The 22,990-nt window shown below is 45.8% G+C and overlaps 1 protein-coding gene across 3 annotated transcripts in view; it reads right to left on the bottom strand.

Annotated features, from left to right (window-relative positions):
* Positions 1 to 11,944: 11,944 nt before the first annotated feature.
* The window catches only part of C7h12orf75 (similar to human chromosome 12 open reading frame 75), a 42,915-nt gene continuing 31,869 nt past the window's right edge, over positions 11,945 to 22,990 (bottom strand). Inside the window, 4 exon segments of one of the 3 annotated variants that reach the window (NM_001271382.1) lie at positions 11,945 to 12,812; positions 15,218 to 15,255; positions 16,687 to 16,766; positions 17,441 to 17,476. In NM_001271382.1, the coding sequence (NP_001258311.1) occupies positions 15,251 to 15,255; positions 16,687 to 16,766; positions 17,441 to 17,476 (121 nt within the window). In that variant the 3' untranslated portion in view covers positions 11,945 to 12,812; positions 15,218 to 15,250. 3 annotated transcript variants of the gene reach the window in all.

Below are 22,990 nucleotides of genomic sequence, written 5' to 3' on the forward strand. Positions count from 1 at the left end.
TCTCAGCGTGTGCCCAGTTTGGGCTATCCCAGGCCACACGAGTTTGTTTCTTTGCCTGATTACAAGCAAAGATGCCTGCTATCGGGGTGTCATACCACTGTCAGACAGTGGGAGTCCCACTAGACGGTCAAGGCTGATGCTGGCTCAATGTGTGTCTAGTGACAATGAACTTATCCCACAAAGAGGTGGGTGGCAGGCAGAAACCCTGATAAGACGCGAGTTTCACAAGTGATGAACAGCGGGCCTGTAGTCCTGAGAACCTGAAGCTTCTGGGGCCCGGGCTTCCAGTTTTGAAGCAAAGAGAGACACAGGGAAACAAGATACTTTGGCTGACGAAAGGGATAAAAGGTCCCTGGTGTGCCATCTGCTCAGGTTTGAATGAACTGTCTCCGTAATTCTCCACCGCCAGCAATGGGCTCAGAACCTTGGTTTTCATTTCACACACGAAGACGGGGAAGTCCAGAGAGGTCAGCCAACATTCCTGAGGACACACAGCAAGCAGGGAGAAAACCGGAGGAACGGCACAGTCGAGCAGCTCCTTTCTGAAGGACCACACTCCCCTGCCACTAAAACATTTGGGAAACTTCTCGGGGAGACTCAGCAGGAATCAGCACTAGCATGGGGTCCCCCCAGAGCATGGTGCATGGCGTAATGCATGTCAACATGCAGGCAGCACTCACGGGGACCAGGGAGTAGACACATCTAGCACGCAGGGCACTCTCACAGATGGAAACAGCACCAGGCCATTGTAACCGCGATGCTGGAGCAGGGCAGCCATGATACGGACCTTCGGCCCTTTTGTAGGTAGCATAGCAGATGCCATTCAAGGCCTATGAACCTGGACCAAAATGAAGACATGATCGAGAAAGGCAACACGGGGAGTAAAATTAGCTTAAAAATCGAAAAATAAAAATAACAAATCATACTATTCAGAACCAACATGTGAGACTAGAGAATACGCAAGGAGGCACAAGGAAGACCTCGGTTTAGACAAGAGACTAACGTATCAGGCAAGAGGAAAACAGACAGAAGGCAGACACACGTGAGAGAGTTAGCTTAAACCTACATAACCTGATATTGGTTAAAACAGACACATAGTGGAGCCAACACGAATTAATGAGCGGTCGTCACGAAGTCTCTCGGGGGGGGAATAAAAGTGCTTTAGCAGTCATGAGAACAATAATTATTAGCACAGGAAGGGGACACTTAAAGGACACAGAATAAAAGATGTGTCGAGTACTAGATCTTTAAAATCTTGGAAGGCCGAGTGGTGGTGGTGACGACGTGTGCTTTTAATCCCAGCACTCAGGAGGCAGAGACAGGCAGATCTCTGAATTTGAGGCCAGCCTGGTCTACAGAGAGAGTTCCAGGATGGTCAGAGCTATACAGGAAAAATGATCTGAAGACAAACAAACAAACAAGCCAAAAATAAAAAAAAAGCCAACAACAACAAAAGAATTAATTAATTAATTAATCAATCAATCATCTTGGAAGAAGAAATAACTGCAAATATATTTAGTGGGAATAGGTAGAATGTAAAATAAGCAGCTATAGGATGAACAGAACTATAAAGACCTGACAGGAAACATCAAGAGGCATGCTCACCCAGACATACCGATACTGAAAAATGGCCAAGATCAAGAGAGGTTACATAGAGTATGGGCTGTCCAGCTGAGTCAACAGTCGGACTGACCTGGCATCCAGTAGCCAGAGTGAGTGAAGGAAGACACCTGAATACCTTTTAAAAAGATGTATTTGTTTTTCTTTTATGTGCATGTGTGTTTGGCCTGCCTGTGTGTCTGTGCATCTGCAGTATCTTTGGAGGCCAGAAGAGGGCATCAGATTCCCCTGGGACTGGAGTCTCACACGACTGCCATCTGAGTGCATAGGTTCTGGGAATTGAACCTTGGTCCTATGGGAGAGCAGCCAGTGCTCTTAGCCCCTGAGTTACCTCCCTAGCCCCAAATACATTTCTAAAAAGTGTAAAGTGTTAACAGTTTGCATCTGTAAAGCTCCAACGGGCTTTTATGTTTAAACCACTGGTCCACGCTAACAGCAGAGTTTTGGGAGTTTGTGGACCTGGCTGTCACAGGTCACTGCGGACAAGCTTTCAAGGACTTTAGTGTGGTCACACCTCTGTCCTGCACCCTTTGTCTTGATCCACTCTCAAGAGCCACCAACACAGACTGAAGGGCTGTAACCTCCTGAAAGTCTGGTCTGAAGCAATCTAGCTACACTGCTGTGAGGTCTTGACTGTGGAGACCATAGAGAGCAGAAACAGCTGTCACTGGGGTCACCCTGTTATGCTAAAATATAAGAAATCAGCACTCTGTTTCCTTATTTGATGAGTTCTTTTCCCCATTTTATCTCATCTCTACGGTGTGTGCCAGTATAACTGAGGGCCCCCCCCCCTCCTTTACTCTTTCTTAACAAGGTCGAATGTAGCTTAGGCTAGCCCTGAACTTGCTATGCAGCCAAGGATGGGAAGGGAAAGTGGAGCAGGCAGATGGAACTCATAACCACCACATCCCATAAGTTGTCTAGGTAGTTACACAAATAACTTTTAGGTTGGAGGGTTGTCTGTTTGCTTGCTTGTTTGTGTTTGACTAGCTGACTGGCTGGCTGGCTGGCTGGCTGACTGGTTTGGTTCGGTTTATGTGGTGGTAGTATTGGTTTTTGTTTCGTTGGGTTTTGTTTCTTGCTTGTCTTATCGACTTGTTTAATCCCAACGGGTTCAAGCTGGCCTGAAACTCATGGCAATCCTCCTGCCTCAGCTCCCTAATCACTGGAATTACAGGTGCAAGCCATGCCTTCACTCCCTGTTTCTTTGTTATTAAATCTACTCATTTGTGTCTGCACCGGCAACAGGGGTGTGGGTGTGTTGCACTGCACCTGTGTGGAATCAGAGACAGCTCGTGGATGTGTCAGCATTCTCCATCAGCCATGCAGGAGCAAGAGAGAACACAGGCTATCAACCTGCCAGGGAGCAACTTTACCCAGTGAACCATCTGCCTTGCCATGGTAGATATTCTAATAACCCTCTTTTCAACCACAACATCATAATGGAATCCATCCAGAGGTGGAGAGAGAGAGAGAGAGAGAGAGAGAGAGAGAGAGAGAGAGAGAGAGAGAGAGAGAGAGAGAGAGAAGCTTCTGCCCATAACAACCACCACCACTAATAATACCTTACTGAACAACATCTTTGGTCAGCTTTTAAATCAGACATGTATGCATTGCTCTCAAAACGCCTATCTCCCAATCTCCCACACAACAGCCCACTGAGCCCTAACAACCATACAGCCTTTTCAGCCCTGAGTCTAAATGTCATCCCAATCCTCCCAAAACACATGACAAGGTCTGTGACAGCAGTTCCTCTCCCCGGTACCGATTTCTATCTTTGTTAGAGATTCTATTACTGGGATAAAACACCATGAGCAAAAGCAACTGAAAAGGAAAAGTCTATTCATCTTATAGTTGCTGGTAACCGCCAAGGGAACTCAGGGCAAGAACCCAAGCAGGGAGGAAACCTAGAGGCAGAAGCTGAGGCAGAGACCCGGGAAGAATTCTGCATGATGGCTTGTCCCCAGTGCTTTCTCAGCCTGCTTTCTTATTGAGCTCAGGACCACCTGCACATGGGTGGCACTACCCAATCCTACTTTTATAAAATGCTCCACAGGCTTGCCTACAGAATAATCCGTAGGCACATTTTCTCACTCAAGTTTCTCTTCTAGTTAGCTTGTGTTAAGTTGAAAGGAAACTAGCCAGCACAGATAGGAACTCTTCTTTCCCATTCCTCTTGTTTCCTGTGGGAAGATTTTAAGATGTACTCACTGTTGGGCATGCTCAACTTGACTCTTTCATCCCAGGCAGCCTTGCCCACAAAAAGTACAGTCTCTGCTTCTCTGGGTGGGCAAGTCCTGTGGAGTGCAGGCATACACAGAAAGCCTCCAGATTGCTTCTACTAGGGGCCCTGGAAAGTGCTCTCAATCTTAAGGTCAAGTTAAAGTATTCCAGTTCTAAGACTTTGGGGTGGTAAGGCGTCTCGGCTGGTAAAGACACTCAGTGCCAAGTCTGATGACCTGAGCTTGATTCTCCAGAACTCACTTGAGGTGAAAGGACTGAGCAAATTCCTAAAAGTTGTCCTCTGACCAACACAGAATGTGTATGTGGTGTGTGTGTGTGTGTGTGTGTGTGTGTGTGTGTGTGTGTGTGTGTATTAACTATGGCAACAAACTGCTTGCTACAATTTCATTGGTCCACAAGAGTAGCTCTGAGCTTAACTCGCCATCCATCGCTTTCATTATCCAGTCCAGTTAAGAGCTGTGGTGAGCAGGAAACCCTCCAACTGCAGGTGTTTAGAATTGCCGTGGCATCCTGACTGTGCAGAAGCCTGATTGAAGAGGGCAAGGTGTCCTGAATGACTACCGTCTTCTATCGCTCCACAGGGCAAGGGATCGGTGGCCTCAGTCTTTGTGACCTTTTCAATCCTTTTGTGACACCACGACATGGGAGGATTCAAGCAATGAAAGGAGGAAACAGCTAGATGGTTCGGTGGGCAGAGGTGCCGGGTGCCAACACTGACAACTTGAGTTCAGTCCCCAGGACCAAGTGGGAGAGAATGGGCTCCTTCAAGTTGCCCTCTGACCTCCACACATGACCCACAGCACGCGTACCCTTGCCCGTACGCACGTGTCATTTAAAAATTAAAAACAGAAGTGTGTTATTTTCCAAAATGGAGGCTAAAAGTCCCCGGGGGCTGTGCACTCTGAAAAAGGACGCATTCTCCTAGTTTCCAAGTTAGGATGCATTCTGAGGTTCTGTGTGGACATGAATCGGGAGCTGTTCACACCAATTAGAAAAAGATGGGTTTTGCCCAGCTACATGGTCTGGAACTCAATTCTCCTGTCTCCACCTCCAGGATGTCGGGCCTGTAGGCATACACTGCTACAGCAGGATTAAACTCCTTTTTCTGAAAAAATAATATTAGTTTGAAGGGAAGGGGTGAGGTGAGGTGAGATGGCCCAGCCAAGCCTGACAGTCCAAAGGGAATCCAAGATTCACGGGGTGAAAGGGGAAAGCCAATTCCTTTAACCTCTACACTGGCACCCACACATAGACACATGCATGCTACAACGGAAAAGAGATGAGATATAATAAAATGCTTCCAAGTGGTATCTTCATCCTTCCCACCCAATTCTTAAATTCATCTCTGCACTGGCTCCTACTGGACAGGGATACTAGCCCTCTATCAAGTGTAGGATTGGTAAGGATCTTTTCCCAATGTATTGGTTGCCCTTTTGTCCCAGTGACAGTATCCTTTGCCTTACAGAAGCTTTGCAGTTTTTTGAGATCCCATTTGTCGATTCTTGATCTTAGAGCATGAGCCATTGGTGTTTTGTTCAGGAAATTTTCCCCAGTACCCATGTGTTCCAGATGCTTCCCCACTTTTTCTTCTATTAATTTGAGTGTATCTGGTTTGATGTGGAAGTCCTTGATCTACTTGGACTTAAGCTTTGTACAGGGTGATAAGCATGGATCGATTTGCATTCTTCTACATGTTGACCTCCAGTTCAACCAGCACCATTTGCTGAAAATGCTATCTTTTTTCCTTTGGATGGTTTTAGCTCCTTTGTCAAAGATCATGTGTGGATTCATTTCTCAATCTTCAATCCTATTCCACTGATCTACCTACCTGCTTGTCTCTGTACCAATACCATACAGGATTTTTTTTTATCACTATTGCTCTGTAATACTGCTTGAGGTCAGGGATGGTGATTCCCCCAGAAGTCCTTTTATTATTGAGGATAGTTTTAGCTATCCTGCGGGTTTGTTTTGTTTTGTTTTGTTATTTCAAATGAATTTACAAATCGCTCTTTCTAACTCTGTGAAGGATTGAGTTGGAATTTTGATGGGGGATTGCACTAAATCTGTAGATTGCTTTTGGTAAAATGGCCATTTTTACTATATTAATGCTGCCAATCCATGAGCATGAGGGTTCTTTCCATCTTCTGAGATCTTCAATTCCTTTCTTCAGAGACTTGAAGTTCTTATCATCCCAGTTGAATGTTAAAAGTGGCAACGACCCGGGGTTGGGGATTTAGCTCAGTGGTAGAGCGCTTGCCTAGCAAGCGCAAGGCCCTGGGTTCGGTCCCCAGCTCCGAAAAAAAAAAGAAAGAAAAAAGAAAAAAATGGCAACGACCCACATGTGACAGGATCCCTGCACTCTACAGCCATGTCTGTCACAGCTCAGGTGGTGTGTTACTGATGTACTGGTGTCAGTAACTCAAGCTTATTAATCACCGTCCGAGCATTTAGTCATTTCACCCTTAAGCTATTGGTCTGTGGGTCCTTGTTTACCTCAACTGTAGGATGCAAATATCTTTTCTTGTATAACAGTGGTTCTCAGCTTGTGGGTTAAGACCCCCTTTTGGAGGTCCAACTACCCTTTCACAGGAGTCACTAAGACCATCGGAAAACAGATATTTACTTTACAGTTCATAACAGCAGCAGCACTGCAGTTATGAAGTGGAAAAAGAATTGTATGGTTGGGGTCACCACAACATGAGGAACTGTACTAAAGGGCTGCAGCGTTAGGAAGGTTGAGAACAATGCTCTATACCAAGACTGATGTCAGAGTCCTAGGCATGTAATAAGCATTTCATACGTAGACTTTTAAATTTTTTATAATCAACACTGACTCCACTCCACAGAGAAAGGAAACAGAGGTGGAGGAAAGCTAAATAAAGTGTCCAACATTCAGAGCTAGTGACTAGGGAAGCTGCTATAGTAGGAAGGAAAGCCACCATCAAAACCGGGAGAGAAGTCAAGCCGCTATTAGATGTTCTGACCACCAGAGGGCAGGAGATGCATGTATTAGAAAGGTGTAACCAGCCACCGACTTTTTTTTTGGGGGGGGGGTGAAAACTGCGTACACCTTTAATCCTAGCACTTGGAAAGTAGAGACAGGTGGCTCCCTGAGTTCCAGGACAGCTAGACCACACAAAAACTCTGTGTGGGGGGAGACTGAAAGCTTTACCTAACCCAGTGGTCCATGCCTGTATTCACAACCCTTGAGAGATAAAGGCAGAAAGATGAGGTTATCCTCCACTACACAGTGAGTTCAAGGCCAGCCTGGGCTACATGAGCTCCTGTCTTTATATTAAAAAAATAAATAAATAAAAACCTGAAAGTTTTAGTATAGACCTTATGCCAATCATTCTTCAATGTTCTCTATTACCATAAAGACAAGACACTTGCTGTATCTAATTCAACCACATCTGTATGTGTCTAAAGAGTTGTCCAGCAGATGAAATGCCAGCCAGCAGCATTCAGTAGCAGCCCCGCTGGGTGAACCTTGCCTGGGCTGAGCCCCACTGTGTGCAGGAGTGGTATTCTCTGAGGAACGAGAAGCAGGAACCCTTCCTCCACCCTGCCTAATGCTTGGCTAAATAACTACATTGAGGTCCAGGTACAAGATGGTGCTGGTATGGTCTGCAGCATTAGAGAAGGGAAGCAGGTGGAATATGGGGGGGGGGGGGAGTTCAGAAAACACTTGGAACAAAGGAATGCAGCTGAGCTTAGAAAACCGAGTAGTGTGCTATTCCTCTGGGGGTCACCCGAAGTTGGTGATGGCAATGCAGGGGTGGCAAGGACCAATCCAGCAACGTGACAATGCCACTCGGGGTCTTAAGAGATGCTGAGGGGCGCGGCAGCTGCTGGACAGACTTGATGCTATCTTCTGGCCTCTGTAGGTACTCATACTACACACACACACACACACACACACACACACACACATACACACACACGCACACACACTCACAATGCACACACATACATAATGCACACAAACACACACAATGCACATACACATACACTTGCACACACATGCACACACATGCACACATACATACACACACACAAGCACTCACATATGAACACACAGGCACATACATGCACACATACAGGCACACACAAGCACTCACATAGGAACACATACACACACAAGCACACACATGCACATATACATGCACACACAAACACTCACATATGAAAACACAGGCACACACATGCACACATACAGGCACACACAAGCACTCACATAGGAACACATACACACACAAGCACACACAATGCACATACATATGTGCACACACATGAACACACAGGTACACACAATACATATATACACACAGACATACATGCGCATGCACATACACACACACATGCACTAAAAACAACTTTAACTGTTACTAAAAGTTAAAACTTCCTTCACATATGCATGATCTCGTGTTTTCTCTTGCATTCATCCCATTCCACAAGCCCAACACTTGCTTCTCCTTCACTTCAGCTCCTGCGGCTGATACATTCTATGGTCTCAAGGGTATGGATTCCAAAGCTGGAAGGCACTCATCTGCTGCTGAAGAACATGAGCTCCCTCTATCACCTCTTCTCGATGAAGACCACCCCTGCAGAGGAAATTCCGAAGGCTTCAGCAGTCTGCAATGTGCGTCTCCTCTATGGGTAAGCTTTAAAAGCCCCTTTTCATCAGTCTCCTAAAACGCCCTGACACACATCTGCACTTCATCAGTCTCCTAAAGCGCCCTGACACACATCTGCACTGTATTTTTAACAATAATCTTGTAAAATAAAGGGGGGACATACTGTTGAGAGAGGTGTGAACTCTTATGCTTCAGGCATTTTGAAGGCAGAGCCAGTGTATAACTTGCCTCCTTTTTGCTTGATAAAATGCTGATAAAAAGCAAGGTACCGAGAAAAGGGTTCTCTTCCTCTTACACTTCCAAGTGACAGTCCATCATGGAGGGCCACTGAGGCAGGAACTGAGGCAGAGACCATGAAGATATTACACTTACAGGCTTGCTCTCCCAGCCCTGCTCAGCCTGAATTCTTATATACCCAGAACCTCTAGTCTAGGGATTGGCGCTGCCCAGAGTGGGCTGGTCCCTCCTATGTCAATCACTAATAAAGGAATTTGCCCGCATAGCAGTCTGATAGAAGCAATTCTTCAATTGGGGAGTTCTCTCTTTCCAGGTGAGTCTGGTTTGTGTCAAGTTGGTTAAACCAACCAGTACAGCCAGACTCCAGTTTTTCCTTTTTAGTCTCTACATTAATGGTTTATCCTCCTCTGTCGTCCAGATCCTTACAGTACTTTAGAAAGACATTAATCATTTGCCTTAAGACTAGGGAGGTGGGCAGCTGTGTTATTAACACACAAGAATTAGGAAGCTCTAAATTTATCTGATCCCTAGTGGAAGGAAAAATGTTAAAACTTGTCAAAATATGGAAGGCACTGTTCATTTGCAATGGAATTTGATGGAGTTCTAACTTTTGAAAAGACGATCTTTGTTTTGCGGCACTGCTCACTATTGAGAGTCAACCTGGACAGGAGAAAACTCATAGAGCATGTCAGAATCTTGACCTGGAAAAACCCCAATGGTCAAAGATGTCAAACCCAGGAAAGCATCGCAATACTGGACCTGAAGAGCAAGACAAATACCCATGTATTCTTACCGATATAAATAAATAAATACTTCAGAGAATTTCTAGTAGTACCTACTGAAGGAATGAGGAGGGGAAAAATGGGGACCAGAGCACCCAAAAATTATGCTACAGGTCCTAGGACAGCTCTAGAGAGGAAGCTCAGTGTACCTGCCCAGTACACACGAGACCCTGAGCTCAGTCCCCACCACCTCCCAGAAGATAAGAGCCGAAAGCAGCAGTCATATTAACTATGGAAACTTTAAGGAGAAACAGAATACTTGCGGTCTCCAAGTAGCTCTCCCGAAATATTCCATTACCAGGATGATTTTTTCCCTCTATAGCAGAGTTTTTCTTTACCTAAAGCAATAAAATGTGTCTGCTGTCCAATCCATCAGATAGCGGATACACACACACAGGGGATATGACTAGACGCACTCATCTGTTCATACCAAGTAGAGCAGTCAGTTACCCCAAAGTTCCCCTCTCCTACAGGAGGCATGACAGACTGTGGCTGGGATCGCCAGGGGAAACACCATCAGATGAGTCTACACCAACCTCGCTATGACTTGCAAGCTGTGTTCCCAGTGACCCAGCGTGGGAATCATTCCATCAGTAACAATGTTTCTTTTCCAGCGAGATGCTGAACAGGGAGCTGCGTAGTGATTGGCTTAGTACACACACTGAATAAATCATCCCCAGATACCTAGAGAATAACTAGAACTCTGGTGACAACAAGAGTATCACAAAAACGCCATCATACTTTTAATAAATCCCCCAAATTCCTCCACGAAGTGGAGTTCAATCCCCTTCTTGAATTGGTCTCAAACTCATGGTGCATTTAGAAAGACCACAAAGGGAAAACCATTTTTAGAGAGCTGAGGTCCCTCTTGTCTTAGTTAGGGCTTTCCTCCTGTGAACAGACACCATGACCAAGGCAACTCTTATAAGGACCACATTTAGTTGGGGCTGGTTTACAGGTTCAAAGCCATTATCATCAAGGTGGGAACATGGCAGCGTCTAGGCAGGCATGATGTAGGAGAAGTTGAGAGTTCCACCTCTTGTTCCGAAGACAACTAGCAGCAGACTGGCTTCTCGGCAGCTAGGACATGGATCTTAAGGCCCACGGCTGGTTACTGTCACACATCTACTCCAACAAGGCCACACCTCCACATAGTGCTCCTCCCCGGGCCAAGCATATACAAACCACTACACCTCTTAACCAAAGGATCAAGGTCAATGTCGCCAGTCATAAGATAGGATCCTGAGATCTCAGGATTCGATTTGATGAGGAGTATTCCATCTCAGTGTGGGGATCGCCCTCAAGATCTGTAACCCGGGCCTCGTAGAAGAGCACTGAGTCACATTAAGGGGCAGATTCCAAAATTCTTACACAGAAGGCTTCAAAAGCCTCAGGAAGAGCTGAGCAAACATCGTCAGGAAGAAGAGGAAATGAAACAGATACATTCAGTTGAGACAGAGTATAATTTCAGATTGAAACAGTAACAACAGAGACAGAAAAACTAATGGAATAGGTTTAGAATTGGGCTGTACCCCAGCCTATCCTTGGGTTCTGTTGATCTAAAGTTATTTTCCAAAGCCGATGTAGTTATTACTTTTTAATTTAAAAATATTTTTGAGAAAAGGTCTCATGGAGTTTATTATGATCTCAAAATCATGGTGTAGCCAGCTGGTCTTGAACCTCTGACTCTCCTGCCTCAGGCTTCTCAGAGCTGCTATTATTAATGATGTACACATTGATGTCCCCACCAAGTGCCATAGTGATCTTGTGGACTTTGAGAGAGATGTGTGCCTCCTACGTTCTTGTTAATTTTAACTTTTGAGTTTATTTATTTATTTATTACTTTTTAACAATTTGATGGCTCTATAGTGAGAAAATTTGGAAGACAGTGCCTTTCTTTTTGGGAAAAAAATCCTACTTTTCAGAGTAATCCGTTTAACCAGTGTGTTGGTCTGAATATCTATGGTCCCTGTAGAATTGTGTGTTTGAATGCTTGGCCCATCAGGAATGGCACTATTAGGAAGTGTGGCCTTCTTGGAGTAGATGTGATGTTACTGGAGGAAGTGTGTCACTGTGGGGGCTGACTTTGAGGTATCATATGTCCAAGCCACACCCAGGATGGTACACAGTCTTCTGCTGCCTTTCGATCAAGATGTAGAACTCTCAGCTCCTCCAGCACCATGTCTGCCTGCATCCTGACATGCTTCTGGCCATGATGATAATGGACTGAACCCCTGAAACTGTAAGCCAGGCCTGATTAAATGTTTGCCTTTATAAGAGTTGCCTTGGTCATGGTGCCTCTACACAGCAGTAAAACCCTAAGACAACCAGTGTTACGTTTAAATATTGATATACTCTATTTACATATGGTGACACCCCATGTGGCTTCTTTGAAAGTGTTCTTTTGAAAATAATTAAGAGATCTAGGTAAAGAGGGATAAAAATATTTAATTGTTGGAATACATTGGTAAACTGTGTTGCTTACACTGCCGTCATGAGTAGATACACACGTTAGCAAATTAAGAATTTTCCAGATACCCCGCTAAACATTAACTGTCCTCAGTTATGTCCTAAGAGACGGTGCCAAGTTAACATGATGAGATGCTCGGGCTACACAAGGGGAGAACAGGAACTGGACGGCTGGAGAATATTTATAATTACGTAAGAGAAGAATTTAATCCACATGTGTGTGTAGCATGCACATTGAACCAGTTCATTTCAAATGCTGCAACGTTCTTAACGAAGGGAAGGGATTCTCCGGCATTTAAATAAAAACGTTAAACCTGCTGGTAAAAATGGGAGATGGTTGTAAGAATCCATTCACCAACTTCACAGCTAAAAAGTCATGATGTAGAAACATCGACGGACAAGAGGCAATATATTACTTCAGTAATTCGATTTCATGGCCCTACAGTCGTGTTATAAATACAATAAGGATTGTGTCATATAAAAACTATCAAAAGATTATTTGTGAAAAGACATGCGCTTTGTGGACTGTGCTGAGTGGCCAGGAGGGAAAACACCATGGTGTGGAGCCTGCTAGCCCAGGCCGGGTAACAACAGCCTTTATGGTCTCTCATGGGTGGGTGGCACAAAATCCCACGGATGAACGCGAAGTCTTGTCAGCTTCCTTCTATGACCACGACATCCGGTTATGGACCCATGACTCTGACTACACAGCTAGGATTTGGGCGAGATGGCACGGCAGGGACAACCTTTAGGAATTTGTTTGAAGACATCTGTGTTCATACACTGTCCTGGGAGCCAAGTTCCTTCCAAATTCACGAGCAAGCTATGAAGGGAAGATAGGAAAAGTGGGGGAGAGAAAAGAATTAGCACATTCAAAAATCATAACTTAGACAGAAGTACATGTCCTAGAGCCTGCAAATTATTTAACTGAATTGCTTTTATGTGGAGTGTGTGTTCAATATGCAGCCAACAGTCACTTAAGATTAGGTACCGGGCATTGTAGTGTAGTTCTGAACATCGGTAATATTTATATAAAGAGATCAGACTGGATGCTGAGAGACTTATAAAATATAATTAAAAATTAAAATACAGAATAGCAACGGCCAGACTAGGTTGTGTGCACATCAGCACCAAATTCATAACATAGATCACGCCGTGAAAACTCTATCCCTCCCTTCCCCACGCTATACTGCAGAGGGGCTCCGTGTATCTGCAGCCTGTGAAGCTCCCCAGGGGGACACCGATGGGACTGGCCCGCGCTGGCATCTGAGAGCCAGCTCATAAACTGCTGTTTGCTGGCTGAGTGGAAAGCAGGCCTGTGTCTTCATTTCCCTCCTGGGAAGAGGACGCCTCTCATAAAGTCACAGCCATACAGCCGTGATTACCACTCTGGAGTCAGGTGTCTAAGAAACTACACATTTGTAACATCACTTAAGTGACGAAAACACCAAGTCATTCCTCCATTTCGCCCAATACAGAGCGGACCGAGCTCACAAAGTGAATCCCACTCAGAAAGGCTGTGGTGTTAACCAACAATAGTGTAGCTTGCCCTTCGTATCAGAAGCTTCCCCGGACCATCCTCACACCAAGGATTTGCCCAAGGATGGGCCTGGAGAATCACGGGTGTCAGAGTGTCACAGACAAGGGGGGACAGTGGACACAGAGCCACTCAGGAAAAGCTTTCAGGTGATTCAAAGGTGAGGCAGAGGGAAATCAGAACCGACTGACTACTTAGGGACACCGTCAGAGGAAAAGAGCAGACAGAAGAGGCTGGTTGTCAAAGAACACACTCGGATCCGAGAGCAGCGAACGAGCCACTTACAGCCATGTGGGCTGCGTCAGCAGTAACTGCTAAACTGTTACTGGGTAACATCTGACCCCCACACAAAGCCAAGCGAGAAAGCCGAGGCCCAGCATAGCTCGCCTGAGGTCTGTGAGCAGCAGGGGGAACCAGATTCCCAGCATGGGGCTACAGGACACCTCTTGGTCAGCTCTTACACTTTTGAAACATGTCATCATTACGGGGGGAGGGGGGAATGGTAGCACAGGGCTGGTTGCCCCACCAGCTCAGCTTACACAGGAGGCCATGTCACACACGTACGTCTACAAGGGACAAAGTGACCGCAAGCCTGGAATTCTGTGTGGGGAGGGGAATCACTCTATTCAAATAAGTACTAGACTTAAAAAAAAATCCCTGGCAAATTTTCAAGAGTTGGAGGGTGAGGGGTGGATTCCAGTCTTTATGAATCTCCATGCTGCCTCTCTGATGAGCTACTCTCCAGAGAATGATTTTAAGGCTTGTGGCCTCCCTTAAGAAGTAGACCCTGTGTGCCCCAGTCCTCCATTGGAAAAACTACTCAATCTCCACCTGGAAACTTCTCAGTCTCTCCCAACTCCAGGACTGGCCCTGGCTGGACAAGAGGTGGCCTCAATAGCAAAGAACTCTTCTTGTTTCTAGTCTGCTAGAGACTGGGTTTTGAGGGAGGGGAGGTATATGATAAAGAGGTTGGAGAGGGGAGAAAAAGGTGGGGGAAGAGGGAGAGGGGGAGAAATAAGAAGGAAGAAGACAAAGAAGACACGGCAACGACACGGCAGAAAGTACTTACCATTCATTTTATTTAATCCTAACAACAACCCTTATTGTCTAATCGAAAGACCCATTCTACAGATTATAAAACTGAGGCCACAAGGGAAAAGTAACCCATTCAACCAGCCTGTGAAGAGCCTGAGGCTGACTTTGAACAGAGTATGGGTTCTCTTGGGAAACAGCCCTTCTGAAAGGGGTGGTTTCAAAAGAGGCTAGGTATGTTTGCCAAGACAGACACAGACTTGACTGCCAGACGGAATGCACCATGAGGCACATCTCCTCCTGAACCCATATCTCCTCTCTGTATCACAGAGTCTACACACTGTGTGTTGATCCTCGTGTGATTCCTAGCTGGAGTCTCCCTGGCTGAGCTCTCCCATCTGTCATTCAAGTCCTAAGCCCTCCCAGGTCTTGGTGAGCCCTGGTATTTTAGGGAGGCATGCAGCTTGCTCTGATTAAATCAATCAAGCTGCATTTGTGAAAGAATGAAGAGAAACCATGGCAGCACGGAAGACAGTGGACCAGAGCTTCCGAGACTGTCTTCCCAGCACTCGAGATCTCTAAGATGCACATTGAAACTACAAGCAGTTCTTCATCATTGAGGGTAAGCACACGAGGTGATTCAGAAAAAAACAAAGTACCTCTCGGGTATCCAGCCATTGCGTTATCTTCCTCTAATCTTAGAGAGAGAAGAACAGTCAGTGTTCAGATTTTTAAAAGCTCATTATATTTTCCAAAAAGCTAGAAGCTACAAATAGTCTCGCACACACACACACACACACACACACACGCACACATGTACACACACATACACACATGCATGCACATACATACATATATACACACGTGCACACTCATGGGCACGAACTCATATGTACACACATGTATGCATGCATGCACACACATGCACACACGTGTGCACACATACACACATTCATGCACACACACATATATACACATGTGCACACACATGTGCACACATGTATGCATGCATGCACACACATGCACACATGCACGCGCACACACATTTGTTCCTAGACATCATGAAGGAGGACAGGCGAGATGGGTCTGAGGGTACAGGCACCTGTAGCCCTAGCTTCATCCTGGATCCCACAGGTTGAGAACTGACTACAGCAAATTGCCCTCTGATCTCCACGTGCAAACAAATAACGACAATGCGTTTCACAATAACGAGATATCACTTTGTGAGCAGTTCTTCTTTTCCTGTAGCCACTGCACTGCGGCTGTAAGTCCATTCATTATCTTCATGTTGTGAAAATACAGCCCATGTTTGCAAACACTCCACCAACTTGCTCAAATGCCGGTTTTCTGTTTCACACTCATCGGCACTAAAATTAATGAGAATCTGAGTATCCGTGGTACATGTATGTAAATAAAACCCCTATTCACAACCTCCAAGCAAGCTGGGCTTTTGTGGAGGTTGCTTGAACATGTGGGTGGCACTTTTGAGAAACAGCAACAGGGAACGCGGAGCTCACACATGGCTCGCTGCTGCAGCAGAGCAAGTGGCTAAGTTGAGTGAGTGGAAAACATAAATTGTGTTCCTTTGAGACCAAGGGGATGGCTCAGTAGGTGAGGCAAAGTGCCTGCTGGGCAAGCCCGAGTTTGAGCCCCGAAACCCACATTTTATAAAAGAAACCAGCATGGGAGCATGTGCTTGTACATCCAGTGCTGAGGAGGGGAAAAGGCACCGGGACGCCGGAGCTTGCTGGACAGACAGATTAAAGGACTCAACAGGTTCAAAGTCAAAGAAAGCCGGTCTCCAAAAAGGAAGACAGCTTCCAAGGATCCCCAGAGCCTCTCCTCAACCTTCGCATGCGTGTGAATCTGTACACTCACTAATGCATGCACACATATACACAAACACCCACACCCATACATGCTCACACACACACACACACACCCATACATGCTCTCACACACATACACACAAGCACCCAGAAATGTAAATGCATACATAGATACACAAACGCCCACACCCACACCTATACATGCACACACACACACACACACACACACACATACACACACACACACACACTCTCATACTTTTGTTTTGAGGAAATAGCCCCACAAAACCCTTGCTTACTTTTTTGTACGGTCTTTGCTTGACTAGACGCTATGTTGACAGCTTCTGAGGGCAGGCCAACATACACTCCTCCGTAGTTTCTTTATGAAAAGAAATCAGATCAAATTAAAGGGTTTTACACACAGAGAGATGATTAGAAAACAGAGCACGGACCACTCCAAACAATTATATCATTATGAAGACAACTCATGACTTTTCGAAGATTCTTGGTTTTCTATGGTAGAAGGGAGCTTTGGGAAAATAATTGTATTAAATCAGTGAAACTTTTCAATATTTTGCTTGTAATGAGAAAGAAGTGAGCTAGGTAAGTCAGTAGAGCGATAGGTTGAGGAATGTGTGACAGCTGTCAATCACCACTTTTGACACATTCAGAGGTCCCTGTAGAATTAGGCAATCTAGAAGATTCAGAAACCATTTCCTCACAGGGAAAGATGTGTCATATGGGAGAGAGCCCAGGAGTGCAGTGTGGAGCGGAGCAGAGTGAACCTGAGGAACAGTGAGAGAAAGAAGTGGAGAGGTGAGGAGGGGAAGTCACCTCAAGGACGGGAGTGGATGGCACAGGGCCACACACAGGGCAGAGCACGAGCTTGTAGGACCGAAGCCCAGACTCCGAGTCTGGCTGGGCTGCTGCCTTTTCAGAGTGCACATCCCTGCCAACATCCCAGCTGATGGAACCTGGGTTCGGTTCCCGTGTTAGTGTGGCTACATCCATGCACGACGGCCAAAGTCACTCACGAGAAACCAGCACACATACCTCCTCTTGTCGTCTTCAGTTATCGAGTCTTCTGTTCTAAAAAAAAAAAAAAAAAGCCAAAGACACGTGTGTGAGCTGCTCAGCTGCAAACCGGACACTGCATCCTCAGTCACGAGTAAAGTGAAGGTAACAGTACCCCTGGTTGACATTTACTACCACCCAGCAGCTCTACAGCACAGTACTCTGGCTGACTCCGACCACACAGTATAGACTGAGCAACTCTCTACGTATCAAAGTGGATAGACTCGGCCAATGCTAAAAAGCCCAACGGCCAAACCAAATAAATAAATAACCAGAGCAGCTGAGACTGGAAAGGCCACAAAGTTGGATGTCAGAAAGCTGACACCCACCCCTCTCTCCCCCTCTCCCCCAGTGATCGACAGTGACAAGTTACCTGGATCTCCTCTCTAAAATAAGGGGTGAGCAGGTGACCCCTCAAACTCTTTCCTGCCCTTACTGTGATATGGGGTCCTTAGTGCCACCAGAGAAGCCCAACCAAGAGTACTGAGACTTATGAGAAGGAGTTAAAGCCAATTTGATTTCCCTTTTACAAAAAAAAAAAAAGTGTGCCATTAATACTCATTCTATTGCAAAGAGTCGGAAAACATTCCAAAGTTCTTAGGGGGTCTCTCTTCCTTAAAATACATAGTGTTGGTGCTGGACGCTCAGCTATTAAATGACTTGTGGTGCAAGCAGTAAGACCCTAGTTTGAACCCCAGAAACCAGACATGAAGATGCATGCTTGTAGTCCCAGCAGTTTGGAGGGTAGAGGCAGGCCAACACTTGGGAGTCACTGGCTGACCAGCTACGCCATATTGCTAAGCCAGAGGCCAGTGTCAGACAGCCTCTGTCGCAGCAAAGAAAAACAGACACCTCAGGTAAAACACCTGAGCTTGACCTCAGGCCTCTGGGTGCCTCTAACAGACTCTCTCCTTGTGCAAGAGGAGTGCAGATTCCACAAAAGTCCTCTGCTGATCTCTAAGGGGACGCCGTCCTGGAGCCCTAGTTAGCACACACAGCTTATTTTTCTTAGAGAAATGCAATACTCAAACGACAACATCATGGTCATCCAGAAGGGGCTGCAATCAGAACAGACACCCAATGCTTCCTTCTAACACCCATCACTAAATCTGCTGATCCTAGAGGTGGCCTGGCCATGGTTTTACCCACTTAGAATTCGAGTTGGCTCCCACCACAGCTGTGCACACACCTGTGGTCTCCCTCATCGCCAGCAGACTTGACAGTTTCCCGATGAATATGGCCCGTGAGCACAGTGACACCCATCCTGAGTTGTCATTTACTAAACTGAGCCCAGTATTTACACGCAACTCCGTCATCACTTCACTCCCCCTCGCGGAGGATCCAAATCCTCCATAATTGAGGAGCGTCAACGTCACGCCGTATTAGACGTGGTGTGGTGCACACTGCTGAGGCTAAAGAAAATGATATTTACTACTTAAAGCCAAAATGGATTCATAAATCTGAAGCCCAGATAACAGGGAGACAGCAGTGAGAGCTCAGTCATGATTATCAGAACCACGTGCTGTAGTCCCAAGCGACTCACACTACTCTGAAGGCATCATCTGTGAAGCTGTACGTAACCGGTAGGTTTGGACAGGCGGGCTCTCCCATGGACTCAGTCACAGCACTTCTCCACACTCAATTTCCAGCTGTGTCTTCAATTCATTCTTCCTTTGCCTAACTCTGATTCAAAGTTTAACTTTCCCAAATACAAGAACAGAGTGATGTCTAAAAATATTTATTTTTAATTGTGTGTCTGTTCCTGTGTGTGTGTGTATGTCTGTGTCTGTCTGTCTGTCTGTCTGTCTGTCTGTCTGTCTGTCTGTCTGTGGGTATGTAGGTATGTGGACATAAGTATACAGCTTTTGCATCAGACTCACCATAGCTGGACTTACAAGTAGTCATGAGCTGCCCTATGTGAGTGTCCAATACAAGAGCAGTCTACATGCTTACCTGCTGAGCCATCTTTTGCCCCCATACCTTAAATCTATTATCTCTTATCAATTATCTACAACCCAGGCTGTAGTATAAACAACCAGAACTGTAGTCCTCGGTATAAACAACCTCTACACACACAGCTAGCAGGAAATGGTAACACAGTCATCAGACTGACTATTTAAAGTTTCAGATGCAAATTTTCTAAAATCACCACCATAATGAATTATAAGCTGTCCAGTCCCCGCCTGGGAAAGGGGGTCTCTGTGTGTAAAATGTTTGCTGTGGGAATGTGAAGTTAGAGTTTGGATCCTTGAGATTCATATAAAAAGTCGATCAGGTGCCTCACAATCCCAGAACTATGCAGAAACATGGAGCTTCCCAGGACAGCCTAGCTAGCTAGGATAAGTGGGACTGCGATCAGTGGGAGAGGCCATCTCAGTAAATGGAAAGCCATCAAGGACTGCACCTGATGTCATCTTTGGGCCTCCACATTCACACACACACACACACACACACACACACACACACACAAACACACAATACACACATATACATACACATGCACACATACACATATACATGTGCACACACATACACACATGTTCACATACACATATGTGCACACATAAATACACACATACACACATGCACACACATGCACACACATGCACACAATGCACATATATACACACATGCACATATACACACATGCACACCTGCACACACTTACACATATACACACACATGCACACATATACACATGCACGCACACACACACACACACACACACGCACGCACACATGCACGCATACACACACAGTCCAGTCTTCCAAACCTTCAGCTAAGCTGTGGAGCCTGCTTTGGTGTGTTTGCCTCTGTGAATGAGATTGCCACCTGATCCATTTTTCACAAATAATTATCCTTAATTCTGGGACTGGAGCCCTGGGCTTTAAAAATGGCCTCTGTGGGCTTGGGATGGAACTCAGTTGATAGAATGTTTGTCTAGGGCTAGAGAAATGGCTCAGTGGTTAAGAGCACTGACTGCTCTTCCAGAGGACCTGGGTTCAATTCCCAGCAACCACATGGCAGCTCATGACTGTGTATTAGCCCAGTATGTACTGACCCACATAAACTTCTGAATCCCGACACTCAGGAAAAAGAGGAATTAGGTGTTTAAGGTCATCCTCAGCCGTATAGTGACCTTAAAGCAAGACTGGTATAGAAACCTTGTCTCAAAATTTAAAACACAACAAGTCGTTGTCAACCAGTCTGTGACAGCCATTGTTGTTGTCAACTTGTCTACATCTGGAATGAACTATAAACCAGAAATGGAAGGCACACCTGTGATCTGGATCTTGAGGCAGGGAGACAGACCTTTAATCTGGGCCTCCCCCTTCTGCTGGAAGCCTATAGAAGGGTGTGGAAGAAGGGGGCTGTTGCTCTTGGCCTGCTTACCCTTTGCTAGCACATCCACTCCTTCACTGGCATTGGAGACTGCTTCTTTGGGACTCAGCAGAGACAGATGACCGCTGCTGAGACACCCAGCCTTGTGGGACCGAGTAGCTATTAGATTCCTGGACTCTCCACTCACAGCTGCCCACTGTTGGGTTAGTTGGACTGCAGGCTGCAATTCGTTCTAATAAAGTGTGTGTGTGTGTGTGTGTGTGTGTGTGTGTGTGTGTGTGTGTGTGGTGTGGGGTGTGTGTGTGGTGTGTGTGAGAGAGAGAGAGAGTGTGTATGTGTGTGTGTGTGTGCGCGTGTGTGTGTGTGTGGAGAGAGAGAGAGAGAGTCTGTGTGTGTGTGTGTGTGTGTGTGTGTGGTGTGGGGTGTGTGTGTGGTGTGTGTGGTGTGTGTGTGAGAGAGAGAGAGTGTGTGTGTGTGTGTGTGCGTGTGTGTGTGTGGAGAGAGAGAGAGAGAGAGTCTGTGTGTGTGTGTGTGGAGAGAGAGAGAGAGAGAGAGAGAGAGAGAGAGAGATCCCACACATTCTACGTGTAACTCTAGAGAACCCTGACTAACACACAGTCCCTCCTGTGTATCAGGGGGAGATGGAGGAATACATCAGTACTCTCCTACCCAAGGGCTCTGAGAGCTTCATCCTTCAGAAGTCAGGGCAGAGAACCGTGGAGCTCACACATGAAGAAGGGCACTCGAACACTATGTTCCACAGCCTTCTGTTCACAGAGAAAGAGAAAAATCCTACCTCCAGGGAGACATGGCCGCGGTGGCTCCCCAGAGGCGAAGCTGCCTATATGCCAGGCTTGTGAAAGCGCTGAGAACTGGCCCGCCTCCCTACTCAACTGGCTCCTGAGGCTCTCCCTCCACCCTCAGGGAATCCTCCAGCTTCCCTTTAAAGATGCAAAGAAGGAGAAAGCTTCAGCAGATGGAAGGTCTGGAGATGTGGAGTCAAAGGCCCAACACACCAGTGGGACTGCCTTAAGGTGACTGGGCTCCTGTTGAGTCTTGTCTGTCCATAGTTAGCCTCCCCGTGTTCAAGGTCAGCCAGCTGTGAAAGAAGCAGGTTGTAATGGTTTGTATACGCTTGGCCCAGGGAGTGGCAATATTAGGAGGTGTGGCCTGGTCAGAGTAGGCGTGTCACTGTGGACGTGGGCTTAAGACCCTCACCTTCTCTGCCTGAAAGTCAGTCTTCCACCAGCAGCCTTCAGGTGAAGGTGTAGCACTCTCAGCTCTGCCTGCACCATGCCTGCCTGGATGCTGCCCTGCTTCCACCTTGATAATGATGGACTGAACCTCTGAACCTGTAAGCCAGCCCAACTAAAGGTTGTCCTTTATAAGACTTGCCTTGGTCATGGTGTCTGTTCACAGCAGTAAAACCCTAATTAAGACACGGGTCAAGAAGTGTCAATAAAGCTCAGGGAGCAGGAGGGGGAAAGTTTGGGTTCCAAAAAACTACCATGCTAGGCTGCCGTGGAAAAGATCATTGAAATGTGAGATTTTCCAAAAGAAGCTCAGCACATATATACACATACACATATACATGAATGCATGTACAAGTATGTGTTGGCAAAAACATACACACAAAGAAATATATGCAAAAGTGCAAAAACAACACATGCATACATAAGAAACACAAGTGCATAGAGAAGGAAACATGTATACTTATACACAAACACATGTGAACACATGCATATAGAAACTTATGTGACACATACATTAAGGTACAAGTATATGCATACAAAGAAATATCTGCATACACACAATAGGTGCAGTGCACAAAAACACAAGAATACATACAAATAAATATGCATACACATATACATGCATGCATGCATAAGCATATGTGTACAGCTACACTCAAAAGTATACAGATATACAGACAAACACACTTGCACACAAGAACACATGCACACATCTGTGCATACAAAAAAACTAATATACCCACAAACACATATGCATGTGTGTTGATGTATACATACTTCCACACATGTGCACAGATGCATACACACATATTTGCACATAAGCATACAATTATATATAAGCATGCACATACAAACTCAAACATGCATGCACTTATACCCAAATACATGGACCTATGCACATGCACACACCTACACATGTGCACATTTCATAAGT

This window comes from Rattus norvegicus, chromosome 7 (genome assembly GCF_021556685.1).
Source record: "Rattus norvegicus strain SHRSP/BbbUtx chromosome 7, alternate assembly SHRSP_T2T, whole genome shotgun sequence".
Lineage (NCBI taxonomy): Eukaryota > Metazoa > Chordata > Mammalia > Rodentia > Muridae > Rattus > Rattus norvegicus.